This window comes from Takifugu rubripes, chromosome 13 (assembly GCF_901000725.2).
Source record: "Takifugu rubripes chromosome 13, fTakRub1.2, whole genome shotgun sequence".
NCBI lineage: Eukaryota > Metazoa > Chordata > Actinopteri > Tetraodontiformes > Tetraodontidae > Takifugu > Takifugu rubripes.
In genome coordinates, this window is record NC_042297.1 from 12589858 (window position 1) to 12616507 (window position 26650).

The 26650-nt window shown below is 43.7% G+C and overlaps 1 protein-coding gene across 1 annotated transcript in view; it reads left to right on the plus strand.

Moving 5' to 3' along the window:
* The window catches only part of LOC101068019 (protein kinase C-binding protein NELL1), a 160053-nt gene that overhangs the window by 52613 nt on the left and 80790 nt on the right, over positions 1 to 26650 (plus strand). The window contains exons 5-10 of the mRNA XM_011609877.2: positions 2493 to 2663; positions 15338 to 15434; positions 20327 to 20399; positions 20863 to 20945; positions 25022 to 25156; positions 26099 to 26201. Of these exons, the coding sequence (XP_011608179.1) occupies positions 2493 to 2663; positions 15338 to 15434; positions 20327 to 20399; positions 20863 to 20945; positions 25022 to 25156; positions 26099 to 26201 (662 nt within the window). The remainder of the gene's footprint in view (positions 1 to 2492; positions 2664 to 15337; positions 15435 to 20326; positions 20400 to 20862; positions 20946 to 25021; positions 25157 to 26098; positions 26202 to 26650) is intronic.

Genomic DNA, 26650 nt, shown 5'->3' on the forward strand with positions numbered 1-26650 from the left:
CATCACCCGGGACCTTAAGTGGGAGCCAACCATCAGCTCCCTCATCAAGAAGGCCCAGCAAAGGATGTTCTTCCTACGGAAGCTGAGGAAGCTCAATCTGCCTCCCAGGATGTTGGCGCAGTTTTATACGGCCATCATCGAGTCCATCCTCACCTCCTCCATCACCGTGTGGTTTGCTGGTGCCACCGTCAGGGACAGACTGAGGCTGCAGCGCGTCGTGCGCGCTGCCGAGAAGGTGATCGGCTGCAGGCTCCCATCCATCCGGGACCTGTATATCTCCAGGACCCGGAGGTGTGCAGGTCGGATCACGGCCGACCCTTCCCACCCTGGTCACGGACTGTTTTCCCCCCTCCCCTCAGGCAGGAGACTACGGTCCATTCGGACCAGAACCTCCCGCTACACTAACAGCTTCTTCCCCTCTGCCATCAGGCTGCTGAACACCAAGTGACTTATCACTTAAGCACCATGTACAGCAGCCAGCCAGACTCATAAACAATACACTACTCCTCATGGACCTGCACTATTTCTCACCACTCACTATTTATGTAAATACTGTATATAAGTCTTATTTTATTTTATTGTTGATGTTGATGTCTAATGTTATGTTGAATGTCGCAGCGGCACACCACGACAAATTCCTAGTTTGTGTAATACTGTGTATTACATGTACAATGGCAATAAACCTTCTTCTGATTCTGATTCTTCTGCTGTATTGGGGGGGTTGGTGGTGGTGATGGGTTGTCATTACCTCTGTGGTAAACTTGGAGTTCTTTTTGAGACTGCGTCACCCCTCCCAATGAGTTCCTTTGTTTTGTCTTGATTAAATATTAATGTATTCCCCTTTATATCTGCTACAGAAGCAGCTGGAATTGAGCCAAAGTTTTCATGTTGGTTGCGTTTATTGCAACTATCTGATGCCACATGTGAAATAAGCGTTGTCCATTATCTCGCCGGAAGGGAGTAAAGTCGCGTGGGTCGGCCAGATGTGCTGCTGCAGCATGTTTTAATGCATCTTCATTTTTGGGAGTTTAGTTCTCAGGGATTTTTCATTAAACTGGAACAAATTTTAGACAAACTGACATGAATTTAATAGAGAGAGTGCTTGCAAAGATAATTAGATTGAAATTCCTGATAATAACAGTTGCGATTAGAAAATGATCATTACCAAGGCACGGGCAACATGGTAATACGCCACACAGCAGGATGGCTGCAAAGCTGTCTGCCAGTGCGAGAAAGGCAGATGGAAATAAGCCTCCTGTTAGCAGCAACTCAACTTTGAGCTACTGTGCTGCTCTTTAATGTCTCCGTCACTTTTGATGAAAAACAAAAACAAAATGCAGCAAGTGTGTGTTTGCAAATTTAAGAAGTGAATCAAAAGTTTTAACTGGTATTGGTATAAAGAAACCAGATCACTTAACGATGAGTCCCATTATGTTTTCCCCTTCAACCACAGAATCATTTGAATCTGGTCATTAAAGAAATGTCTCCAACATTCCAGCTTGGAATCAGTTCCAGTGACTGTCATTCATTTTCCAACAGGAGGATGCATAAACCTCCCTCCCCACAGCTTCCATTGATATTCTTTCAAGTGGGTCTCCTCTCTCCCTCCCTATAAATATGCATGAGAGTTATTGAGCTTTGGTATTGAATGGGCTTGATCCCTGTGTGATTCTCTGTTCCTGTGTCTGAAACATTGGGATAGGAATGTGTTATGCTATATGTGTGCCTGTTTCTGAGTGAGGTGTGTGTGTTTGTGTGTACTGAGGGGCTGTGGGATCAAGTTTTGAGGTCAATTGCAGCCGCAGGGAAGCTAAAATGTCATTACTGGTTTCCTGCAGCTCTCGGGGCTAAAGCCTTCTGTGGCTGGCTGTTGGATAATTTAGCATGGCTGATGAGGGTGAGGAGTCGTGCACATGCTGCCGAGATGAGCCGCAGGTCGAACACCTGCAGTCGTGCTGCAAAAAAACCCAAAATATGAGCAAATCTGTACCAAAAATAGCTTTTAGACAGGAGCTTAGCTGGGTCATATAGTTTAAGTATCCAGCAAAATTCAGCATAAGTTTAGCCCAGAATAAGTTTAGCATTTATGCCTTTTTGCAGCCCAAATTTGACTGTGTCCAAAATCAAATAGAGGCAACACTAATTATTGTATGTCTATTCTATTCTCGTCCTATCTTATTGACGATAAACAATGACCCGTCTGGCCTTTGCCTTACAGACACGTGGAGGTCAAGTGTACCTTCATCCCTGTATAACCACAGACACAAGAGAGGTGCAATTCTAATGACTTATTTCCTCATTATGTCTCTTGGAGAAATAATTATTTGAAGCCTCAGTTTTCTTGCCATCAGGCCTCTTAATCTAACTGATATCACTGATGTCCTGTAATTTTGGTGCTTGTGTAAGATTGGGAGAATTCCAGCTTGCAGCTTCACTGTTATGTCTGCTAAGTGCCCAGTGCCTCTGACGCCCTGACCTGTTTTCTGCTGCAGTTACTTTGAACTGGAGAGCAGCGGAGTGAGAGAGGAGATCCGCTATCACTACCGCTTCAAAGGCAAGCCGCGCTCCGAGTCCTTTCCCTACCGCCTAGCTGATGGCCTCTGGCACAAGATCGCTCTCACCATCAGCGCCTCCCACCTACTGCTGCACGTCGACTGTAACAGGTAACGATGCACCAAACGGCACCTCGGAATCTCTTACAGGAAACTGAGTTTACTTTTCTCACATTTGTCTGGGGCAATATTTCTAATGAGCTGTCTGTTTCTATAAAGGTAAATATTTGTTTGTTAGTATCTTAATGACAGGCTGTTAATAGCTCAGACAGTGGAACAGCTGAGCTAATAAACACGAGCAGGAGCCGTTGGAAGAAAGATGGAATGTCTGTATAAAGCCTACAGGATGTCTTGCTGCTCTGTAATGAAGTGGAAGGTAACAATGATATAATCACCTCATCGATTGGGTAGTGACTGGCCTTTTCTAAAGGAGCACTCAGTCAGAGCTGATCTATAAACATGCACTTGAGCTGCATCACTCCCTCTCAGTCGTCCCTCCTGAGAGCCAGCGAGCCGTCACTTGTCCTTTTTCATGCATCCGTACAGGTGGCAGCTGCCATCAGAGGCACTGTCTCTTTTTCTTTATGTGAATGTGAGTCTCCGGTAAAGGAGAATATGTTAAATGTAGCTCGTTACAATATTGGTAGTGGAAACTTGAGGTTTTCAAAACACTAAAAAGACTTCTCTTGAAAAGCAACATCGCAATGCTGCTTAATATGTAAAGGGTAAGCAATACGTGACTGGCTCTCATGGTGTCGGAGTCCTTTTCAACATGTCCAACCTGACATGAATAATATGGGCCGAATGCATCTACTGTCTGCACTCAGTGTGGATACAGCAGTGCAAATTTAGGCAGAGTTAATGCTCCCCGGCCTCTCGCGGATGAAACGATGTTGGATTTGTTGTAGTATCGATTCTTCCCAAATGCCTATTATTCCCCTCAGGCTGCTGGTTTGTCGATTAATTATCACTGCAGCGGTTGTCAGATAAGACTCCAGCCAAGATAAAAGGGAGGATGAGGGCACTATTAGGATGAAAAGATCAAAACGTAATTGTGTAAAATTGGAAGAAAAATAAGCTCGTCCCTACTTGGACGGCTGCGGGTGAGAGCCGAGTTAACTGCAACAGTTGGAGTGAGGGAATTGGTGGTTATGACCCACGTTCTTGCCTCTTTCTTCATGTCTGACATCAATTGATTACGATTGTGGCTTCACACACAGCCTGTGACATTCACTCTTTAATGGGGTTAGGGTGACAGAGGTGATTCTGTACAATAAATCACTGACATAAGACAAGGTCACGTGCACCGTACACATAAGATACAAAGGGGAGGGAAAAAAGGCGGGATGAAAAAGATTGAACAGACAGCAAAATGTCAACCTGAAATCAAAGAAAAGAGATGGAGGAAGATGGTGAACAAGACTGATAATCAATGGTTTCTACAATGCAAAGGTCAGTTTAAACAAACATATGTAGCATATAATCATTTCAGTATATTATGCACATAGTATCCTTCCCATTGTTTTCTTTTTTTAAAACTTCAATTGATTCTTTACATCTTCACATTTTAGTCATTAAATCAACACTTTCTCTAATCTGAGCTACTTTATATCTGGACTGGAAGAGCAGAAACTGTCAGGCTGGAATTATTCTGTATAGGCGTCAACATTTGGATCTGGTTGCAGATGTGCCTGGACAGTTTAAGGTCGTTGAACATTACAGCTGTTAGTTTTTTAGTCGATTTTTTTTTTTTTTTTACATAATATAAATTTGCAGTTATTTAGCTGCATGATTTTTTTTAAAAATCATTCTCACAGTGACAAAGGCCTGGTGGCCTGGCTCTGGTTCCCAGGTAACGCTGCCGCCTGCTCACTGCTCAGAAGGAGCTGGAAACTTTTTAATTTCAGTCTCCTGCAATTCAAGTCGAATAGGAAAAATGTATTTGTCACATGTCAAATCAAAATGAAATAAAAAGAAAATTGCTACATTTACTTGGACAGCATAAATACTGACTTCAGCTTCTCTGGAAACATGCTGTGTGTTAGCAGAGCAAGTGTGTCTGAAGTTCTTAAAAATGCACTATATACTGTACATTCACACTATAATTTAGCACCTAATATACTTGATCAAACCATAATGTTACCCGAGTTTGCCTGGGCTTCAAGGGTTTTCTATGTCATCATCTCGCGTATTTTTAGTCTGAAAAGTAAAACGAAAAGAGTTTCCAGAGAAGAGGATGATACCATCAGTGCTGCGGATTGTCTTTAAAAACAAACTTTTCTGTATATTTGAAAAAGGCTCCTCTGAGCCTCCACGTTGCTTCTCATTGCAGAGATTGAGGTCCCTGCTAACCGTCTCACTATAGTGTCCAGGAAGTCACGCTAACACGAAGCTCCAGAATGTCATTTTAACATTTAATAAACCCCCTGGTACCCTCACTCAATCCTGTCGCCGACATGATTTTCCACTTTGTGTTTGCCGGCTGGATGCTTGTCCTGAAATCACAAGTTGCGAAAATCTGTTGCTCCATCTCTGATGGATCCTTCCCCCAGGAGCCATGTTTGTTGGTATTGACAAACAGCTCAAGACCCACCCCCAAGATCGTGGCTCAGAAATATTCAGTTCAATTGCACCTTATTTATATAGCGTCTGTTACAATCAAGCTTGTCTCCAGGTGCTTTACAGGAAGTACACAGTATCACAGGAATATCCTACTGTACAGGTAAAGAAGGACAGTGCTGAATATCGAAGGGGGGAATTATTGAATCTAAATAAATCAAGATTATTGAGTCTTTGATTTGTCCATTAGGTCCAAACAAGGTTTTCTTGTCCCTGCTGTTCTGAACGTTTATAGCCTTTGACCTCAGTATGGCGCTGCTTCCTGGACTGTTGACCTGATTTTGACCTGGATTGTCCTGCTGTTATTCTTCTGTCTCTATAATTAGGGTTTTTTTGCTCAGTGATGAATGGATTCCGCTGGAAAGCTTATCAGTTTGGCTCCTTTAGATGCTAATAAATGATTCTTATCAGCCCGAGCCTGTTTGTTCTGCTCGTCCCCAGATTATTTTTATGGAACATTTTGCAAAGCCGACAGCCCTAATTTAAGTCTGTAATGCTTCAATATTCTCCCAACTCCATCAGCGGTCCAGAGGAATATCTTGAAACAATCTCCATTCAGAGGTTTCTGTAGACTACGTTGTAGGACCTTTATCTAGCTTTTAAAAAGAAAACTAAACCTAAAAAATAAAATCTACATAAAAAATGAAATAAAATGACGATGCTCTCGCTCAATGAGATTCTGATGAATCTCTCCTATCTCATATCTTTTAATGTGTTACATAACTAAGAAGCTGCAACCTTCAGATCCATGTGTTTTTCCCAGCTAATTAAAAGTTTTGAGCCTTTCTCTCCAGAACTGGGCCTGTTGTCCTCTCTGGGTGATTGTGGGAAGTTGCTGTCAGAGCACACAACAGTGGTCTTTAACTCCTTGGACCTCAGAAAGAAAAGGCTCTCAGAATTTTACAGCCCACCTGAGCTCGTTGCTTCCATGTGCACATACACGAGTGCACGAGTTAGGAATAGGACTGAGGTGATTTTTACGAAGGCAATGGTTCAGCGAAGAAGAGACGCTGCAGAGAATCTTGGAGAGCAGCTCGTGTATCGGCCCCCGAGCAGGAAGTGTTTGTGTGGAGGAGGATTTTGAGAGCCTGGTTAGCATGGCCGCATGTGTGCACGGTCCTTGAATAGACAAATTGTTCACTTCAGGGATGCTGCGATATTACATTGTTGAACTCGCACAGTTTTAAGACCTGGAGAAAGCTTGAACAATTTTTCTTTAGACGATGGTCAAATGTTTCAAATTCTATTTTTTATCACAGTTTTCCTTTTGGAAAAGACTCCATGTACCTCAGATAGAAAGGTTTCTGTATTTATTTTTCCTCCTCTTCACATACATTTAGACATTGATATTACTAATATTTCCTGCTGTGGTTGGAGTTCAACCCCGATAAAACGCCACATTTAGAAATGTGTCCAAGCTATACAAGGTTATATTCCTTTAATGGTAAGATTGCTGCAGTTAGTTTCCTCCCAGAAGTGACTGTTTTACTGCTCTGCATCTGCTGACATTCATTTCCTGGTGGATTTATTTTTCAAAAATACGCAGCTGCTGCTGACTTTTCCTCCAAATATGCGTTTATTTTAGCTTTAGCCACAGCAGTGCCTTTGTGGTGGCCGGAGAAGGTCAGACACACAGAACGGTTGTATCTAATTGCAATTTTCTAATTCCCCTAATTGAATTAGTGTCAAACATCTATATATTCTCCCTGGTTACACGCTCAACCCGGCGTTTGTCTTGGATCTGAATAGCCGATGGTGGTAATGACATTGGCTTTGCTCGCCTGTTACTACTGTGCAGCTCACACCGAATCACAGAAGGTCATTTCATGTACCAACTGTCTCCCAGAGGACCCGTGTTGCTCTCAGTGCAGCACAGTTTGGGCTCGGCTCTGCCGCGTTGTTGCTGTCATGGCAGCCAGTCTAGCCAGGTTGCACGTGTGATCTTTGGATTTTGTTTGAAGGCAAGCAGGAGTGCATCAAAAAGCACTGTTTCTCCTTCTCGCTAAGATTCAGAGATGGGATCTAAGCCAAAGCTTGCCCAAGTCAAGATGTACCCGACCTTTGTTTTCTTTTGCTCTGGGGCTCCTTCAGCCCTCTGGAATACAGAAACACATGGGATTTCCTTCAGTGCTCTGTATTTAACAGGATCTTATTCCCAATATGTAAAAATAAGATCTGAGAAAAGTAAAACAATCACCACGCTGCAATTTCATTTAAGGGTTGTAAATATTTTGTCCTGTTTTAACAAATTGGTCCCCACAAGGTTTTATTTACGAAACCAGAAGAAGCTGAAAATGATTCTCTATTTCTTGTTGTACATTGAAATTAATTGAATAATTAGAGCCCTTTACACCAGCTGCGCCACCTTGTGCCATCGCCTAAAAGCATCGCCTGCGCTGCATATTTGGAACTGCAAACATGAATTCCGAGAGCCTTTTGAGTCAGAAAGTGCCTGTTTTACAATGACTGACAGAGGACAGTGGACACTTGATCCAGCTCCAGTTAGAGGAGCAGATGCTCAAACAGCACGAGTGTGGTAATAAAGACATGTATACGTGTCCTGAATTAACCAGGGTCTTCACTAAGGGTGTATTCTGATCTACATTTTTCATTCATTTGGCTCATAAATCATCCATCGGTGTTTAAGGTGGACTAATGGGCTAAATTGGGGCAGCTTTTGTAGCTTAAAAGGGGACAGTTATATAACCATTAAGGATAAACTGCGACGGGGCAGGGCTGTTGTGTTTTCAGGACCCCCCAACCGCTCATCACTTCTTTCACTAACCACGCTGCCGCCATCTGTGTGTTAGTTAGTGTGTGCATGCACGCTTCAAAAATCCACTAAATGTCTGAGCCCCCCCCGTTGCCTCATTTAGCCCTATCTTTCTTCTTATCTCGTAGTGGCTCTGCTGAAATCTTAAAAGTGACTCTGCTTGTGTTTTTGGACAGTGGAAAACAAGACAGAAACAACACTGCCAGCACACAGTAAGCACCCAAAGAGCTGTTGTGCGTCACAGAAACGGACTTCTGAGGGTTCAGGCTTGCTAACGCTTGTAGCTTAAAAGCTAGAATTGTGGCAAGGAATGAGGGTTTAGTCACTTTGAAGCCAACTGAGAGTGGAAGAAACCATCCAAACCATCTGTGCTCATGTCATCACAAGGTCATTCTAATTTTTTTCCATTCTTGGTGTGCTGCACGTGATTTTATTTATTCAGTTCAAATTTCCCTTTCGCTTGTTGTGATCAATTTTCGCTTCCCACGGCGCTGTTGCATGTTGATGATGGCTCAACCAGCCTCAGTCATCACTAAAACATTAGATGTGGCGGAAAAGCTTCTACGTCGTAAAGATCAACATTATGCATGGAAAATGACGTCTCGCTGGGCTGCTGATAGCAGATCCATTTCAGAATCACTTGGTTTCCCAATGAAACGCACAGCCCGACGCGGGTAATGAAACATTGTCTTTTACATTACTCACTTGGCTAATGAAGTGGGACCGACATCGAGCGCTCCCCACCTTAAAGATCTCATAACGATATAGCTCGCGCAGCTTTTGTGTCCGGCAGCCAGAAAATGACACTCTGCTTTGCTCATTAATGAAGGCAGTGAGCTGGAAGGCAAATTAGCTTTTTTCTTACCTGCTAAGCAGCTCAACAGCCTGACCCAAACTATCATGAGCACAAGAAGAAGGCTGTGTTTAGGGGTGCATGTTTTTCTGCGCCGCAGTCTCAATATTGTAGCTTATTTGGGACATACAGTATGTGACAGGTGAAGTCACAGGTGAACATGTCAAACCAAAACAGTTTCTGCTAATGAGCAGCTCGGGTATAACATTTTAATTTCCTGTGAAGGACAGTGCCAGTGCTGCGCAACAGAGCAGCAAGCATTCATTACTCCATTTACCTGATCGCGGCGCCCCGGCTGAGAGGGAGCTATGCAGGGAATGATAATGAGTTGGAATCGGGTTAATAACGGCAGGGTGATACCGTCTGTAACCTTGGCGCCTTCGCCCCTCTCCTTGAAACGGATGATGCTACAGCTGGCACATCTGACCGGAAAACTCTTGTTTGACTGGGTGGCTGTGTTGTCACAGTTACCCTGGACACAGTGTACTATGGAGCTCCAGAGGAAATTACGTGTGGCCCTCGGGTTTCCGATCAATGGGCCAATTCCAGCAGAAAAACCAACATTTGAGCCAGCTGAATGGCTGCAGGTCTGGAGCAGGCTGCTCGGTAATTACTCCCATACTCGCGCGAATGGAGGGAATTTTTAAATGTCAATTAGCACTTTTTGTTTTTTTTAATATTATTGATTTTCTATAATGTGCTCCTTTTGTGAGTCAGGATGCATAAAATGCCTGACTGCTCCTCAGTTAGCTGGGATTTTTTTTCCGGCCTGCACTTATACTGAAATTGATTTAAAGTTTGAACTCCTGGTTTTGATTTGGAGAAATCAGGTGTAAATGGGCTTAAATCTTTGAGTTTCTTTTAAAGTACTTTCTCCTTTTATGGGAATGTGAATAAATGTACCACTTTATTATTTTAAATGCTTATAAAGTCCACAGTTGAGAAAAAAGAACACAAAGACTCACTTATATTGTAATTGTATAATTCCATTTCATCGGGTATGGCTCTAGGAATTGCCGACAATGCCACTATTGCCTTACACTAGTTAATATAGAATAGAACATTAGTTTCATTATTTTCTCCACGGCTAATTTGATACAATCATCCTGAAGGAGATGAGAATTTTCTCAATGACAGCCTCAATTTTACAGACAGGATTTATTTGTATCTTGGGGAAAATGCCTGGATTACTCCCAGACCATAATTCAAAGATTGGTCTTTGCCAGTCAAAATAGGTGTGACACTTACAACAAGGTAATGACATCGTACATTTCAGAAAGTTGCACCTTTTTAAATTAACGATCCATTTTGTCTCAATGTCTTGGTCCTGGCACATTGGTCTTTATTTTGCTGTCTTTGGGCTGCCGTCATGCTGCGGCTCATGGATTCAACTTTCAGCGCCTCTGCGTCGGGCCTCACTTTTGTCTTTTGCGAGGGCTGATGGAGTGTGTCGTTAATGAAGCCTTCCCGCGTGGAGCCCAACGGGAGGAAAACCAGGCAGATGCAGCAGTGCCAGGTACCACCGACGGAGACCCCGGGAAAAGATACACCAGCGCACTCGACTCTTTTTTTTAAGAAGGTATCTGCAGCGGCGTCTTATCAGACAGAGACAGGGACTTTCATCATCAGATAAGGTCATTGTTGAGGTGAAGTAATTACAGATATCCAAGACAGAGGGGAGCCAGGCGTGGAGATCCTTCAGGAATTGTATGACAAAGTCAGATTAGACTCTATCTTCATCTACATATTGTGGGTGAGTCCACGCCTCTATCCCATGTATCAAATGTGGGGTAGAGGAATTTAGGTCATCTTCCCCATTAAACTTGATTTATCTGCTTTTATATTAGGAAGCGTTCTACTTCCTGAATGAACCTTTTCCAGTATGGATGCTCTAGTTCTCTTAAGCTACTTTGGCATTTATGACATTTGGGGTTTAATGTGGTTTGAGGGAAATTCATGTTTTACTCTTTTTATCCATTATGGATTTCTGGGCCCATGATGGGATTTACCAAAGTATGTGCGTTCTGACTCAAGTGACACTTCTAGATCCTCTAACCACTGTGGATGGCGGTGCTCCAGTTTGAGTGAAGGTGGTTCAGTTCGATTTGATAGCAGCACTTAAGGAGTGTGAAGGAGACTGACGGGTGCCCTTTGAGAAGTGGATGCTGCAGAACTGCACTGACAGCTGCTTCAACATGCAGCTCAGCCATGATTCTGTAACCTCTGCAAGTGGAGTCCTCACCGCCCCACAGTGGAACTGGGGTTCCTTTACTGGAAAAACCGCTCTGTTGTAACGTCAAACAACGGTGAAATCATCATCTTCTGAACGCCTACAGTGACATCGTTCCTTCCCTCCTCTCCTTGGCGGGGAGACAACCCCACGGACACACAATCCGTTTGAAAACCCTGAAGAGACGAACAAAACTTCTGAGCTTAAAACGCATCAAGATTCGACCCTTTGCTGTTTGTATTCAAACCACCAGAATCTCTTTGTTGCCGCGTGGAATTTTAAAGCTGTCATTCACACAGGACTTGCTGTAAAAGTGTGGAAACATTGATCGAGTCATAATCATCATCATAGTGGCTCAAATAAAAAGAGGCTCTGGTCTGAAATGTCTCTGTAAATGGGCTGAGTTCTAATGAAAATAGTCAGTTTATTTATGTTCTTTTTATTGTATTGCTTTAAAATCTGTTTACCTGCTTTTTTATAATGTTCATATTTATTAACTCAACCTGTGTAATGTCCAGATGTGTAATGTGTTTGTTCGAGAAGCATCATTGCAGACATTGTTCTTGCATTTCAGGAATGAATAAGAATTAGTTTGACTTTGATATTGTTTTCTGCCATGTAATTGGAATTTTAAAAGCAAAAAAAAATCCAAATTTTTACAACCTTTTGCAACAAGCAGGATGACATTATGAATACCATTCAGGGCTGGACATCCCACAAGAACCCATGTTATGTGTGAAATGACCTTTGACCTTGACAGCAACAGACTGGTGATGTGGGCACAAAAGAAAATGATGTGGACATAATGCCTTACTAATCTTAATGCTGACATAATGGAGCTAATTCGGTTTTACAGTCCATTTAGTTACTGAGGACATAAATTCCAGGTCATTAATGTTGAATTTCTATTCTACGCAGAGCTATTGATCAGCTCTTCACATATGGTAACATATGCTGTTATTCTGGCGGTGTGTCCAACCTGTTTTACTATAGTAAATGCCCTATTCATGTTTATTTTAGTCAGAACGGTAGAACTGTTTTGTTTGGAAAGTTTCAGAGATGATTATGAGAGATGGTAAACAAGTGTGCCATCAGAGGGGTGTGTGTGTGTGTGTGTGTGTGTGTGTGTGTGTGTGTGTGTGTGTGTGTGTGTGTGTGTGTGTGTGTGTGTGTGTGTGTGTGTGTGTGTGTGTGTGTCTAATTGCATCCCTCGGTAACGTGTCTCTGATGGTCGTGACGGGTGTTTTCGACAAACCCCTTCATCTAGACTGCAGCTACGGTACGACTGAAGGGCTGAGCTCATTGATTTAGCCTTATGATACGGTGATAAATGGCAAACACACGCAACAAAATGGGCCGGCGGATCCGTCCAAATGAGTGTACATTCTGTCTCGGATCATTTGTTTAGAAGAAGAAAGTTAGATGAAAGTCTGAGCAAAAGTGTGAGGAGAATATTATATATTGATACCTTGACTGGGTCAACATGGAAGCAAGACAGGCTCCATGTCTGTCTGTCCTGATGTCCTTTTCTCCTTTAGGCAGGGATGAATGGAGCCCACTCATGGCTCCAGCCCGCAGTAAGGGAGAGGATTCAGAGGGGATGTGTGGCAACTGATTTTTGACTCTGGCAGAGGCCCGACACACTCATCTCATGCTTGAATAGTGGAGAATTGGTGGTCTGTCAGTAAGTGTGGCCAACAGATTTTGGCAGAGCGAATAATGGAGGCTGTGATTGAGAATCTTTTAAAATGAGATCCACGAGGGCTGCCAATGACTAAATATTGTGACTCTCTTTTGAAGGTGAAAAATATTCGTTTGGGAATACTCTGAACGCAACCTTCGCAGTGGGCTTGATGGCATTTTGTGGATTTTTTCTGCATTTATTTGTTCTTTTGAGAGCCTCTGCTCTTATCAGCAGCTGAAAGACAAACTTGGGAATCCTCCAGTCACCTCAACAGAAATGCTTCCTTTCCAAGATTAAACGTAGTTTATTCAATTCCGCCGGTAAATCTGTGGAAATGAGGCGGCCTGGCAGCTTATTGGAGTGGACTGTCAACAAAATATGTGTCAGGCAGTAAGATGTGGATTTATGTTGTCTGGGGGCCGCCGGTGTCTCCGCAGCTTGAGCTCGGCCATAATGCAGCGCTCCCCTCGTCTCGGGGTGGCTCCAGCCTCGTATTTCACGTGAATGATGGGCCAGATTCTGTGCGCCTGCCTCAGTCTTTCTTTGTGTCAAGATGCGCATCCCTCTGTCTCTCTGTGTGACAAAGGTTAAGAGCAACACTGTAAATGTGGAACAGCGTTGCCCTATTTCTCCCTGGTTATGGATGGCGTGATGAATCTGCTCCATTCGTCCTCCCAGTATCACGTATTCCTTTGGAGTAACTCTAAGCAGCCCTAATTGAAAAGCGTTTGCTCTTTTTGCTGCAATATAGCATTTGTCGCTCCTAATCCAAGTGATAAATCAAATAGCGGGTGTCAAAATTTGGGATGGGGGGGGGGTGTAACGCAGTCCTGCATAATGAATCCCGATTAGAGGGTTAAAGTTATTGGTATTAAAGACGTGGCGGAGCGGGTGTTTGTCCTGAGGTTTTTTTTCCCTGCCCACTGAAACACCCCACATGTTTTTACAACTCATCCAATAATGAAGCTTATCTGAAGCTGCCTCAGGCCTCACAGTGATGCAAGAGGTTCAAGAAGCAAAACCCACTAAATCACAGTCCTGCATCTGAATTCAGCCACTTGAAACACACCATCAAAAGCCACGATGGGGGGACGATGCGTTAGGAGTTGTTACATTTTACATTTGTCTTTTGTAGATTTGAAATCATCTTATTGTTCTAGCTCCTCTACGATATGGAAATCCTTTATTTAATCCTCCGGCGAGTATTATAACTTACACTATATGGGGGGTCGGCTGGTCCTGTAGAATTTGCTGCTGATATCAGCAGCCTGTGGTGTCAGACCATACAACTATGCCCATGAGCACGTCACTGTTCTAATTGACACTCTAGTCTCCTAGTGTGAATGTCCCAGATGTTCCCTCTGCTGAACATGCTGACGGGAGGTTCCGATGTGAGAAGCAAGCAGAGGCGAACGCACTAAAGAACACTCACATGACCTCATCGTTCTCCACAGCAGACAACTTGAGCCCGCAACCCCTTGTTTGTGAAGGAAAATTACTATTTCTCTCTGAGTTCTAAGTTGTACTGTAGAGTTGACCTGTGCTCTCATTTAGTGTCCTGAAGGAGTTTCTGAGAGACAAAGAAATGCTGGAGAGACAGGCAGGCTAGCTAGATGATTCTGTTGTGTCCAAGGTTAGCATCTTCTGTTTGGGTTGGTGAGAGACAGACTGCGAATTCTGATACGAATGTCATGTCAGAATTGATGCTGGCACTGCACGCACGAACTGTTGCTGTGTTGGCGTCACGTCTCCTGATCAGTACAGTTCATTTCAACACAAGTCATCTGAGTCTCCTGTGTGTCAGTTCCACAATCGGCAGAATTTCCAACACGGCAACACTTTCAAAACTGTGAATCTTTTAGAAATCTTACACCTCAGGTCTCTGGCCCAACTAATGTGCATGGCTTTGCACTGCAGGAGGAAATTGGAGAAAAGCCACACGGCCATGGGGAGAACCTTTGTTCTCTCAGGCAGTCGTGCTCACCGCTGTGCAGCTCTACAGAGCAACCACATGCAGAGGCAACTCAGACCCAGGAAGAGTTGGAGGATGGAGCACCAAGTGTTCCGCTGATGATCAAGGGCAAGTGGGGGGCGAAAAAGTTTCAACTACCTCTTCAGCATTACAGGCATTTAATAAAGATTTTAGTATAGCTTAAATGTTAACGACCAGCAGCAAAAAGGCTTGGCTGGGATGGGAGATGAGCTCTTTAAATGAGGCTAAACTACAGGCCAGGCTATCCTGGATGCCTCGGGCTGTCTCTGGAACAATGAGGTGCTTGCTATTGTTGAGCTCACTTGAACACAACAGTTTGGAATGACTCTGGGGACGTTGTCGGGATGAAGCTAAAGCCCATTTATGCGTGCGTCAGGAAAGCGTCAGCCGTTTATTCCCGGCTGCAGCCCAGGTCTGGATATCAAATCCATGTTAGAGAACCATGAGGCGAGACCGGCCGTCATGCTCCAGGAAAATGTTCCACGCTTGTCATGGAGGCTGCGAGAGGCCTGCAGGATTTACCCTGGTATTCCACTGTGTTGATTGGTGTTCCTGCCAGGACAAAACCAGAGATGTCTTCCTGTCCGGGTCCTTATCAGCACCCAACATTCTCCTTTGATTTGCTTTTGGCAGGATTTACGAGCGGGTGATAGACCCCCCTCAGATGGAGATCACCCCCGGCAGTGGAGTATGGCTGGGCCAGCACAGTCACAAGCATGGCCTGTTCAAGGTAACACACACACACACACACACACACACACACACATGCACTCTTTCTCTCTAATTACACATTTTAACATCCTTCAGCAGCAGAATCAACTAGTAATTACACAAATTGCATTTTTTCAGCCAATGCTGTTATGTCATACACAAACAGAAAACTGTGATAGGATTCAGGCTAGAAGTCCATAGAAATTATTGCAGATAGAGAACGGATGGAGAATAATACATTTTTATTTTCAAAACTTAAGTTTCATTTTATACATGCCACTTGTGCCTGCGCTGGTTGCAATATCTGTTTCAATTACCGTGTTTTTCATGGACATTTGGAAAGTAGAAATACAAAAATAGACACATCCAGGTGATGTGGATATGGTAGACATTCTGAAATTCGTGAATCATTCAAAAAGCCTACAGGTCAGGTTGATCCACAGCGGTTAAAGCTGCAGCGGTTCGGAACTAACCCTCCATCTTGCCCAGACACATTGCGCAATCAATTGAATCATGACAAATTAAGACATATTATATCCTATTCTCCAGTTCTAATCTCTAGTTTTCTAGAGATTCTGTCCAAGGTTGTCTATCAGGCAGCTGTAAAGATGCTCCCATTCTTTCAGATCCTTCCTTATACACACTGTCAGAAAACTACTGTTTTCTTAATCACTGTCATTGTTTAGACCATTTCTTTTCCTGTAATTTAACATAATCGTGCCTGCATGCCATCCAGCACCAACGCTCCTGTCATCCTCCCTTCTCCTCTGCCCCATTTTCTGAAGCTTCAAACGCTTCCTTGTTCTGCGGCAGAGCTCTGGTCTTGAAAGACGTTGCTCCATAATACACGTGGCCTCCTGCCGTCGTCTCGGTGAGCCTGTCGACCTTCCCTGTTCAGGGAACCCTCAGAAGTGGGACAGATGGTTCGGAAGCTCACGGGTCTCTGTGAAGTGACAGAACGAGTGACAAGAGTCTCCCTTCAGGATTGCTCTGGGTTGAGTTGACCGGACTCTGACAGGTTCCCCTGTAGCACCTTGAATCAAGGACCTGCTGCTCTTTGTAGCAGAAAGCCCATTAAGAGCTGCTTTGCGTTATCTCCCCATGCATATTCATGACTCGGCTGTATAAACAATGTTGCAACAATCCAGAAAGTGTCGGCTGATTAAGCTACACAAATTAATCTTCATGTTCTACACGCTATGTTTTCTAAGCTTTAAATGCAGTTATAGCACTGTTATAGCACTGTTATAGCACTGTTATAGCATTATAGCACTGTTATAGCACCGTTATATTACTGTACACTAACAACCCATTGCCGATTTTCCAATTTCTGTATATAATGCTGTTGTCCCAATCCCTTCCAAAGTTTTGGAGCGGCTCTGATGCAAGCTTTTTAATAGTAACAGAATGGATGTGACTGAGGAGGAAATATGATGAACAATATTTTTTAGCGTGAAATTACTTTAAATTTAAAAAGGAAGCCTGATGCTTTTGTTTTGTCTTTGTTCTTGTCTGGCCAGTGACCAGAACTATTCAGACTGTTAGGATCTGGCAACTACCTCCTAATGGCTGCAGTTCTATGCTTTACAAGCATAGTTCTTGGCTAAAATGTATCAAAGAACAGCTTGGGTGTGGGCTTTTTTCCTGTAATTTATATATAAATCATAGTTGCCTTGGTATTAATAACGTTAAAGTGGGCCTACTGGAAGTGAACACAGCAACTGTGTAGCTGCAAACTGGATCGGATCAGTACCTGCAAGACATTTTTGATTGAGGTGCAGGATCGGATCTGGAGCAAAAAGCATGGATTGGGACAACCATTGGGATTGTATGCGCCTGTTCCTCTATGACCCAGATGTTCCCATGATTCTCTTTTTTGGATTTTCTCATGCGCTGTAACTATACGCAGCTGTGCGCGTTGCTGGACAAACACACGTATTCAAAAGTTCTGAGGCCTGGAAGCATCCCTATTGTAAATTTTTACACGATTTGCCGTTTCCTTCGCATCTCTATTCAACATTATCTTTTCTGCATGCCTACTAAGAGTGGGTATAAATGGAGCTGCTGAAGCAGGATAAGGTGCTGAGCTTTATGGAAAATCGCAGAAGGGAATAAAGTAGCAAGAGGTGACGGAAAAGGAAAAACAGCCCGGAGCTTAAAAATAACCCTGTTGATCGAGATAGGGGGTGAAATAATGCAGAGCCTGTAATCTGCTCCATTCAGCGCTCCAGAGTGGGATAATGATAAGAACTGCTAACTAGGCTTTTAAATGATACATGCAGAGCCAATGGTCTGGCTTTAGTAGCTCCTTGTTCTTGTAGCTTCTGCTCTCAGGAGCCTCTCCATCCCAAGCAGTAACTGTAATAAATTATCTTTATCTGGAATCCATTGTGCCAAGGATGCTGATTCCTCAGGGACACTGCATGCTCGTGTGGACCTGACGCTTTTGCGAAACGCTCTGTTGCGTGCACCACGCAGCTGTAATGAATCTACCAACGGTAGTGATGGAAGGCTGGAGAAGGTCCCATAAAGCAGCGTAATGGAGGAAAAAAAGGCCCAAGCTTCAGAGTAACAGTGAGTGAGATCTCCCTCATTGCCTGTCACATCTGATCGGTTGTCCCTTGTGGACATTTCTTTATGATTTAGCATACACAGCCTACAGTCCCCCTCCCTGACAAGCAGAATTGTGCTGTATTTTTGCACTGCACTATGATATTGAGCAACAGTTGGACTGAAAAGTGTCAACTTGGAGATCAGAGCCTTCTTGAAGTGGTACACCAACATTATACGGTTTGGGGCTGTGTAGCATCGTCATATCAATTGAATACTTCAACTGTAAATAAAAGATTTCACATTTAAGCAACTGTGATATTAAACAGTAGATTTGAAGGGACGACTAACAGAGGAAGTGTTATGGTTCTTTCAGGAAATGCTAAATTATATGGAGATAATTCAAATTTTCATCACACGGTTGAGTAGAACGATGTAACGCTAGGCCATTTCTTCTCATTTCAAACATAACTTCTCCCTCCCACTAACTGGTGATATTGTTGGGATGGCAGTTCCAGGGTGGTGGCAGTAATGGCTACGGTAATGAGATGAGCGGTAATAAGCGGTGATGAGACAGCAGCAGTCAGCCCGTCCAGAGCATCAGCCATGCAAACGTGGTTTTGTTTTTTATCATCAATGAAGACGCTTTATTTTAGCAGATGAGACTTTTCATAACTATTCCATTGGCTCATGTTTCACCCTTGAGCAGTGACTTAGAAGAATGGCTCTGGTTTGTTGTAAAAGGACACGGAGAGAATTCCATTTGGGTTTGGATACGGCGCGGATAACGGTGAAGGTGAGGCTGACAGTGAAGGAATGTATAAATGTTTATGGAGATTTTATGGCAGGAAGTTGGCACTTTTACTTTAATTTAAAATCCACTGGGCTCTTTCTGACAGAGAGATGCAGACGGTATTTGTGTGTGTGTGTGTGTGTGTGTGTGTGTGTGTGTGTGTGTGTGTGTGTGTGTGTATGAGTGAGAGAGAGTGAGAGGGAGAGTGGTTTTATGACTTCACTTCGAATTACCTACTGATCATTGACAGTGATGTGTGGTCAGGACCCTTATATTACACCACCGGGGCAGACATCTGTGATCTACACCTTCATTTTCATTCCGTATGACAGTCACAATCTGCTGCTTGTGTGTGTGTGCCTCAAGGTTCCATCTCCGTGTGAGATGGAGGCGAGTGTTGCTTATATCCAGGACAGCCAGATGTGTAGTAAATGGATTCCCTGTGCAGTCAATTCTGGTGTCCTGTCCATTTCCTGTGGCTTCTGTGTGTGGGTATTTATGAGTGAGCCTCCACATTATACACACTAAGGTTTCTGTTGGAGGTTCTGAGGTCTTTCCGAATCCATATTTACCAGTCCTGCACTACTGGACTGAGCCTGACTGACAGTGTGGTACATTTCCACGGACAGACGTAATAAGAATTTCGAGGGTTTATATGTTTTACCTTGAATCTCCAAGGGACAATGTTCTATTTTCATCAGGACTATTTAAAAATGGGATTTAAAATTCAAACTGGGCCTGTGTTGGTGCTGTCGGGGGCTCCAGGTGTCTGTGAAGTACCTGGAGACGCCCTGATTGTTATAGACGCCGTATGAAATATTAACCTGAGCTGATCTGATTAAACTGAAGCGAGAATCGAAGCTGGGGAGAGAAACTTGGCTGATTTGATGTCCCCGACCCAGTGAATTCATGTTTTCCGAAGCACAAAGCCAGCCACCAGTCATTTAAAAATGACTCTAGTTTCCAGTTGTCGTTGTTCACCTAAGCTCCTTGTTTTTAACGGATACGGCCCCTGAGAATGAGCAGAGCAGGACGTGTTCGGATGCCCCGACTATTCAAAAAGAGGACCACTCTGGAGTTATTTTCATCATCCGCCATACTTGTTTACCTCATATTTGATCACGCATGTTTATCTGAGACCTCCCGTCTTCGACTGCTGTGAAGCAGATACAGCTGTGTGCTCTCAATGTCTGTCTGGGTCCCCCTAAATAAGCCTGGTCCTTCTCAAGGTTTCTTCCTATTAAAAGGCAGCTATTCTTGCTCCGTCAGGCTTTTGGTTTGTGTAACACACATAGAGAGGCTCTTGACGACAACAGATGCTGCATAAAAAATGTTTAACAGAATTGAATCAGTGTTTCTTGTTAGCATTTGAAGCTCCGCTGCTCCTCAACGCACTCGTTGCTCGAGCTGCCATTTTCTTTGTAGAACCAAACGTCAGATCTTGACAGAGCGAGCCTTTCCCTATGGGAGGTGCTGCTTGCTGCCCGTTTGCCACAACGGCACGTTGTGATTTCAGCTTCTGTGTAAGCTCCAGTAATGACTGTCTCCTACCTTCCCTCTCCTTCCAGGGCGTTATCCAGGACGTGAAGTTGATTTTCGCTCCCAACGGCTACATTACGCAGTGTCCTAACCTTAATCGCAGTAAGTGGTCTAAACGTGCTCCTGGAGTCAGACACATTTTTTCCTTCTGTGCTGTAATGAGCTTTGGATCGGCATGCTGCTGACCTCTCCCCCCGATGACAAAGCCTCCTCCACTCCAGTAAATCTTCATTTTGCTGTAATTTAAATTCAGCGCGGCGCTCTTTCTCCCCCAGACTTGTTCTCCATCTGTTTGCTGTCAAATAGATTAAAACACAAGGCTGCCGCTGCACCACTGTCTCTGCTACTGATCAATAAGCCATGTAATCACACCTTGTAGCTTTATTATTGATACCAGCAGCAGCTGCACGCCCCGGACAGATCCCGTCTGCTGGACCCACACACACAAAATGATTCTAGAAACACTGTTTTCTATTTATAACTGTTGTACTTTTAATCTAAACAATACTATCTCCCTCTTTTCCCCTTCTCTCTCCATGTTGTTGTTCTCTGTCCGACTGGTAAGCATGTCCTACCTGCAGTGATTTCCTGAGCTTGGTTCAAGGCATCATGGACCTGCAGGAGCTACTAGCCAAGATGACCCTGAAGGTAAGAATAAGATTGACTTTGATCTTAAGCGACGTACGGGAAAACCTGGGCTTCCAGGATTCATACTCTTCTCAGCTCTGACCAGAGGACAAAATCCTTTTATGTTTGTTCAAAACAAAAATGAGCGTTCCCCTTACTCCGTCTTTATAAAATGTGAGTGTGCTTCTATTGTCATGAGGGTGGCTTTAGGGGGGGAAAAAAATTGCATTTTCGAGAACATAAAACCAAGAAGGATTTATTTGTATTGCGGTTGTTTCTGTCAACCAGGCATGAATTTCTAAGAATATAATTGAACTGGTTCAACTTTGAAGGTCGGTTTCAGAGCTGAGGGCTTCTCGGGGAAGGTGGTGTCAAAGAATGAAACACGCTGAACCGAGAGAGTCTCTGTATTTGTGCCAACGCGCCTCCCTTTTGTCATGGTTTCAGATGAGACTGGTGAAGAAATTGAACATTTTATACATCTGAACATCATCAACTGACAGACAGCCATCGATATACCAGCAGAAAATAGCTGTGTGAATTCCATTACTGCCCAGTTGGAGTCCCGAGTGGGGCACTGTCATATTGGTCAGGCTTAAAATACAGAACTCTACATGCACAGCTGGAACTGACAAAGATAAAACACCCACAGCAGCGCACACACAATCTTACGTCCTTAAACCATAAGTGAATATTCCTATTAGCAGTTATGCTGAAGTTAGCTGTCTGAGCTTGTAGATTTGGGTAGGTTATTAATTGATTTAACTTGTTGAATAAAGGTTAGATTTTATGGGGTTCAGTCAAATTAAGTAAGTGCCATGTTAATAAATGTGGTCTAAAATAAAAACATCTATCTGAAATCCAATGTGGGAAATATACTGAACATCAGTGGCCACTGTAGCAGTCACGGTATAACTGTATCCATGGCACTCTACTCGTAGTTACATCTTAATTAGCACCCACAGGAATCGGTGTGTAAACCTCATAACTGGAAACTATTGCCGGTGAGGAATTCAGCCTGTTGCAGCATTTGTACAAATAGGATCTATGAAAGTGGGTTATAAATCAGCAACCCAGAGATCGAGGCAATCGCATACTTTACTGCTCTATTGTGTCAGAGTTTGCTGTTTTAAATTACAACCTCTCACTATAGTACCACCTGACCTTAGATGTGAAACTGCTCTCTGCGGGGAAGCTATCGTTGCCTGTTACCTGACCAACTGTGCTGTAAGGAAAAGCAGAACTGTGAAAAATGGACCTGATTTGTGAAGTAACATTTCAGGGCAAGATTAGATATGTTAAGGTGTATGTATGCTAGCATCAAACTATTTACTACTATGAGGATGCAGGAATTAAAAATAATAATGCAACTTCCTGCTTGTCTTCAGTATTTTCAGGTGGTTTAAAGTCCTTTTAAAAGGAGAGATGGGGTCTGTCTAGAGATTCAGGATGGCCGGCTGAATAAATGAGGCACAGCTGACGTTATATATATTCTTCTTGGATGCTGCTGTAGATTCCCGTGTGACAGCCAAGACATTAGCCTAAATTCACATCCCTCCAGTGTCCTCAGTTCTGACAGGGATGCCTCATTCACCAGCTGTATAAATGTTTGCTTTAGCTGCTAGCTTAATTCTATAAAGTTTTCCCCAAAGAGAGTCTCTGCACACTCGGAGTCAGTGATAACAGAGAAGCTTGTGTCTGTGGTTATTTGTAATACTTGGGCACGAGTGCTTGATTATGGAAAACTTTCATTTATTCATAATAAAAGAATTAGGACAGTAAATTCTGCAGTACTTCTTCCGAAAGGATGAAAAGAAACACAGGCTGATGCTTTATCTGGCTAGATATTTACATAGCAAATAAATAATGTGAATGTTTATGTGTTTGGAATTTTTGACAGTAAAATTTGCTCATAAAGAGACAGCAAATTAAATTAGAGTTGAGCAGCACACACCAGATGCCTGCTCATGATTATTTAAAAGTGACGTGTTTGTCATCCAGCACGATACACACAACACACTGATGGCAGGGAATGCACCACTTTTGTGCACAAGACACGATGATGACTTTGAGTGCGCCATATTTGTGTCTCTGAACAAAGTCCAGATTAAGAGAACATACCAGCGATCTTCAGTCCTCTCACTTTTTAAGGCTGTATGAGGATCTACGGTGGCTGTCGCAAAATTAAATACTTTGAAATTTGCCTTAAAAGTAATAAAACATTTTTAACAACCTAATAGTTCTCCTGTTTGGCTCATCCAATAAACATGCTTGTTGGCCTCTGGCCCTCTGTCCTGCATCACTCTGCCACTTGATCCTCTCTTTTTCAGGGCAGGTTCTCCTCCACGCTGCCTTCAGGCAGCCTTCCAGCCTTTGAAATTGCATCTCAAACATTTTGTTTAGGGCTTTGTCAGGACGCATCTCTGTCGCTCACAGCTATCACAGCTCAATCGCAGCCAGCCAAGACTCCAAATGAAGCCAGGAGCCGCGGTCACAGCCACTATTTTCCTTATTTATCGATAAGCCACCGTCCTTCTGCAGCAAATCCTGCCTCTGTCTGACACCGCGGCCTGGGCAGGTCTCACAGGAGCAGGGTGGGCAGAAGCAAAGTAGCAGAGCAGCCTCGAGTGTCTCAAGTGGACCAGCTTTCCCAGTTGACCCCTCGATGGTCACATCACCATCATTTCAAGTTCCCTGCACCTTTCCACCCTTCTAGAGCTCCACATTGTATGTGGGTCAGTCGCTACTCATATTTACTGTATAAATACACGGTGGAACAAGCTTCTATTCACAGGCAGCAATCTTACAATCATTGACAAACATTCATTTCTACCCAGTAAAAAGTCACTTTTTTCAGTTTGTTCAACCTCACTTCAGTTGTTCAGGTGTCGGAGCGTTGCTGCCGCCCAAAGGTGTGACCTTACGGTCGCTCTCCTGTTATCCTGGACTTGTTTCACACACAAGCAAATGATGGCAGAATGGATTCATCCTGGTGATACCTGCTGGGAAATGAATTCCATTTCCTGATCGTCATGTTTTTATTAGCTTTATGTTTTTGTCTCCTGAGGTCAAGCTGTAGCTTCTGTCTGCCTTCTGAATTGAATGTTTCTTTCTAGGGAATTAGATAGTTGCGCAGTGGTGAAGCAGGTTCCCCTCTATGGGGCTGCGAAGCCAATCACAATGACCAAAGCTCTTTTCATGAAAGACATGAAAGAGAGTAATATGCACATTCAAGTCAAAAAAGCATGAACAGAAATCAAAGAAACGGCTCTTTCACTTCAGGGCTCCTTTGCCAGACTTATTTATTGTACGCATTTGGGAATGCTCTGTGCCAGGCCTGCTGTTGTACGAGCACAAATAAACCCTGACATTGATATTGCAGCCCTGCACCGTATGCGCCGTTTCCAATGTCCTCTTTCACACTGCGGCTTGAAATCATGAATTACACTAACTAGAAGAAAAGTGAACACTAAAACATCAATATAAAGTAAAATAAATGCCGTTTCAACATTATTTAGGAAGACCTGGTGAGTTTATACCACTGCCGACCACCGAAGGGGGTGATCAGAAGGCTTTGCTGATTAGAAGGCTTTGGTATTATTACCCATGGGGGCCGTGACAAGTCATTTGACTCCTCAAGCTCTGATTCAACACCTGAAATACAGCTGAAATGAGGCTTTCAGCAAGAAGACAAGGAAAATGCAAAACCTAGGACATGACAGTTAAGGAAAGACAGGATTGCCCCAAAGTGATTTTGTCCCAGCCTCCGCGTCACCCTGCGCGTCTCAGCCCTGACACGTTTGTCACTCACTTCTCTCAGTCGGCAGCTGTGGACAGACTCGGTGGAGGAAGGCTGATCCGTGTGCGTAGGCTGCTGCTGCTGGTCATCTCTCAGTAGATGATAGAGGTCTGGAGCGTGAGCTGAATAATGGTCGCTAATATTCTATGAGGCTTCCTAACGAGTGACTCCCAGAGTTTCTCTTTCATACCAGAGCACGTCTGAGGGCACGGGGGCTGTTCGGAGGGCCTACCCTGCACGCTTTCTGGGATTTCTGGGTTTAGTTTGCTGATACCAATGATTGTGTGCTCGTCCTCAGTTGAACTACGCCGAGTCGCGGCTGACCCAGCTTGAGGGCTGTCACTGCGAGAGGACTTGCAGCGCCAACGGCCTGGTCTATCGGGATAAGGAGCTGTGGGTGGAGCCTGAGAACTGCCGGAACTGCGCATGTAAGGTGAGTGTCCTCAGCATAAAAACGAGTGAAGACACGATATTCCAGGAGGTGAGAGCTTTATATGCAAATGGGAAAGAGTCCTCAACTGCTACTAGAATGTTTGTATAGGACACCAGAATCAGCAGACTCGAATATGAACCAAGTGATTGCTCTGCAGCTATGTTCTATTACTTATTAAAACTGATATTATTGCAGATGCCAACAAATCCGACGCATTTGACCTTTAATTCTCAGAACATTACAACAACTTTGACGATTAGCGTCAACTTACAGAGTGGGAAAATGTTACATTCTGTTGTCCCGTGAGGTTTTTCAATATTCATACAGTTTTTCGACTTTTAGGTTTAAAATGATCTTTGAACCTGAAGCCTTTGATACTTAATTATCAGGAGAATGGTAATTAAAACAAAATTCAGATGCATTCATGATAGTTGTGTTTATTTAAAGGAAATTAATACAACAGAGGTTCTGAGAATATGCACTATCCAACTCCTTGACCTCTTGACCTCTTGTTTTCTATTGTGATGCGTCTTTCACCTGCTCCTCCTTCACTTTACAATTGAACTTGCTGCATCACTGCGCATGGAGCACTAGGCGGGAGTTTGTGGTTCCGATTTCCTCCTGTGGATTTACCATTAACTGATAACTGCGATGTCCTGGGGGAACCAGTGCTGATGACTCATGAAATGAAGAGGCGCAGAGAGATATCAGCTTCAAAAATGAAGACAGTCCTTCAGCTTCTGAATAACTACCTGCTATCAGCAGGCTGCGCCCTTTCAGTATTTGCCATCCCAGCTTTGTAAGATATCAGTCGCCTCTTACGTGGAAGTAAACATGATAGCTCTCAATGTTGGAACAGCTTAGGATTGGTCTCCATGGACACTTAGTTAATTAAGGGTTGATCGCTACTCTAACTGGGGTGCACGTGTGTTTGCTTTTCAGAATGGTGTTGTAGAGTGTCGCAGGATTTTCTGTCCTCCAGCCAACTGCTCCGAGGACTCCCTGCCGGTGCACGTCGAAGGAAGTTGCTGCAAAAAATGCAGACGTGAGTATCGCGAACACAATGTGTGAACAAAACGGGCTACATACCCGCTGAGGCAAATGTAAAGGCGCTGAGGCTGACGAGGATTTGAAGCAAAAGTAACACACAAGTAACGTTAATCCTATAATAGTGTCCTTTGTTTGTCTTTTTTCAATTGCCCATGTTGGTTTTAAAGAGGTGTTGTGATGTTGCAGGATCGTGTTGGCAGAACGGTGTTGCGCAACTCTCCCTAAAACTTAATCACAACTTGCTCTAACCTTGTGCTCCGGTTGGTGCTGCCCTGTGAGATGTGGGATGCTCTGCTGAAGCTCTGCTGAAGCTCTGCTGATGCTCTGCTGATGCTCTGCTGACACCAGAGCAGCTGTCTGTGAGAGCAAAGATCACACTTGTCTGATTTCCAAGGCAGCTGAAATGGAAGCACTATTTCAAGTAGAGAGCACACCAGGGTCTGT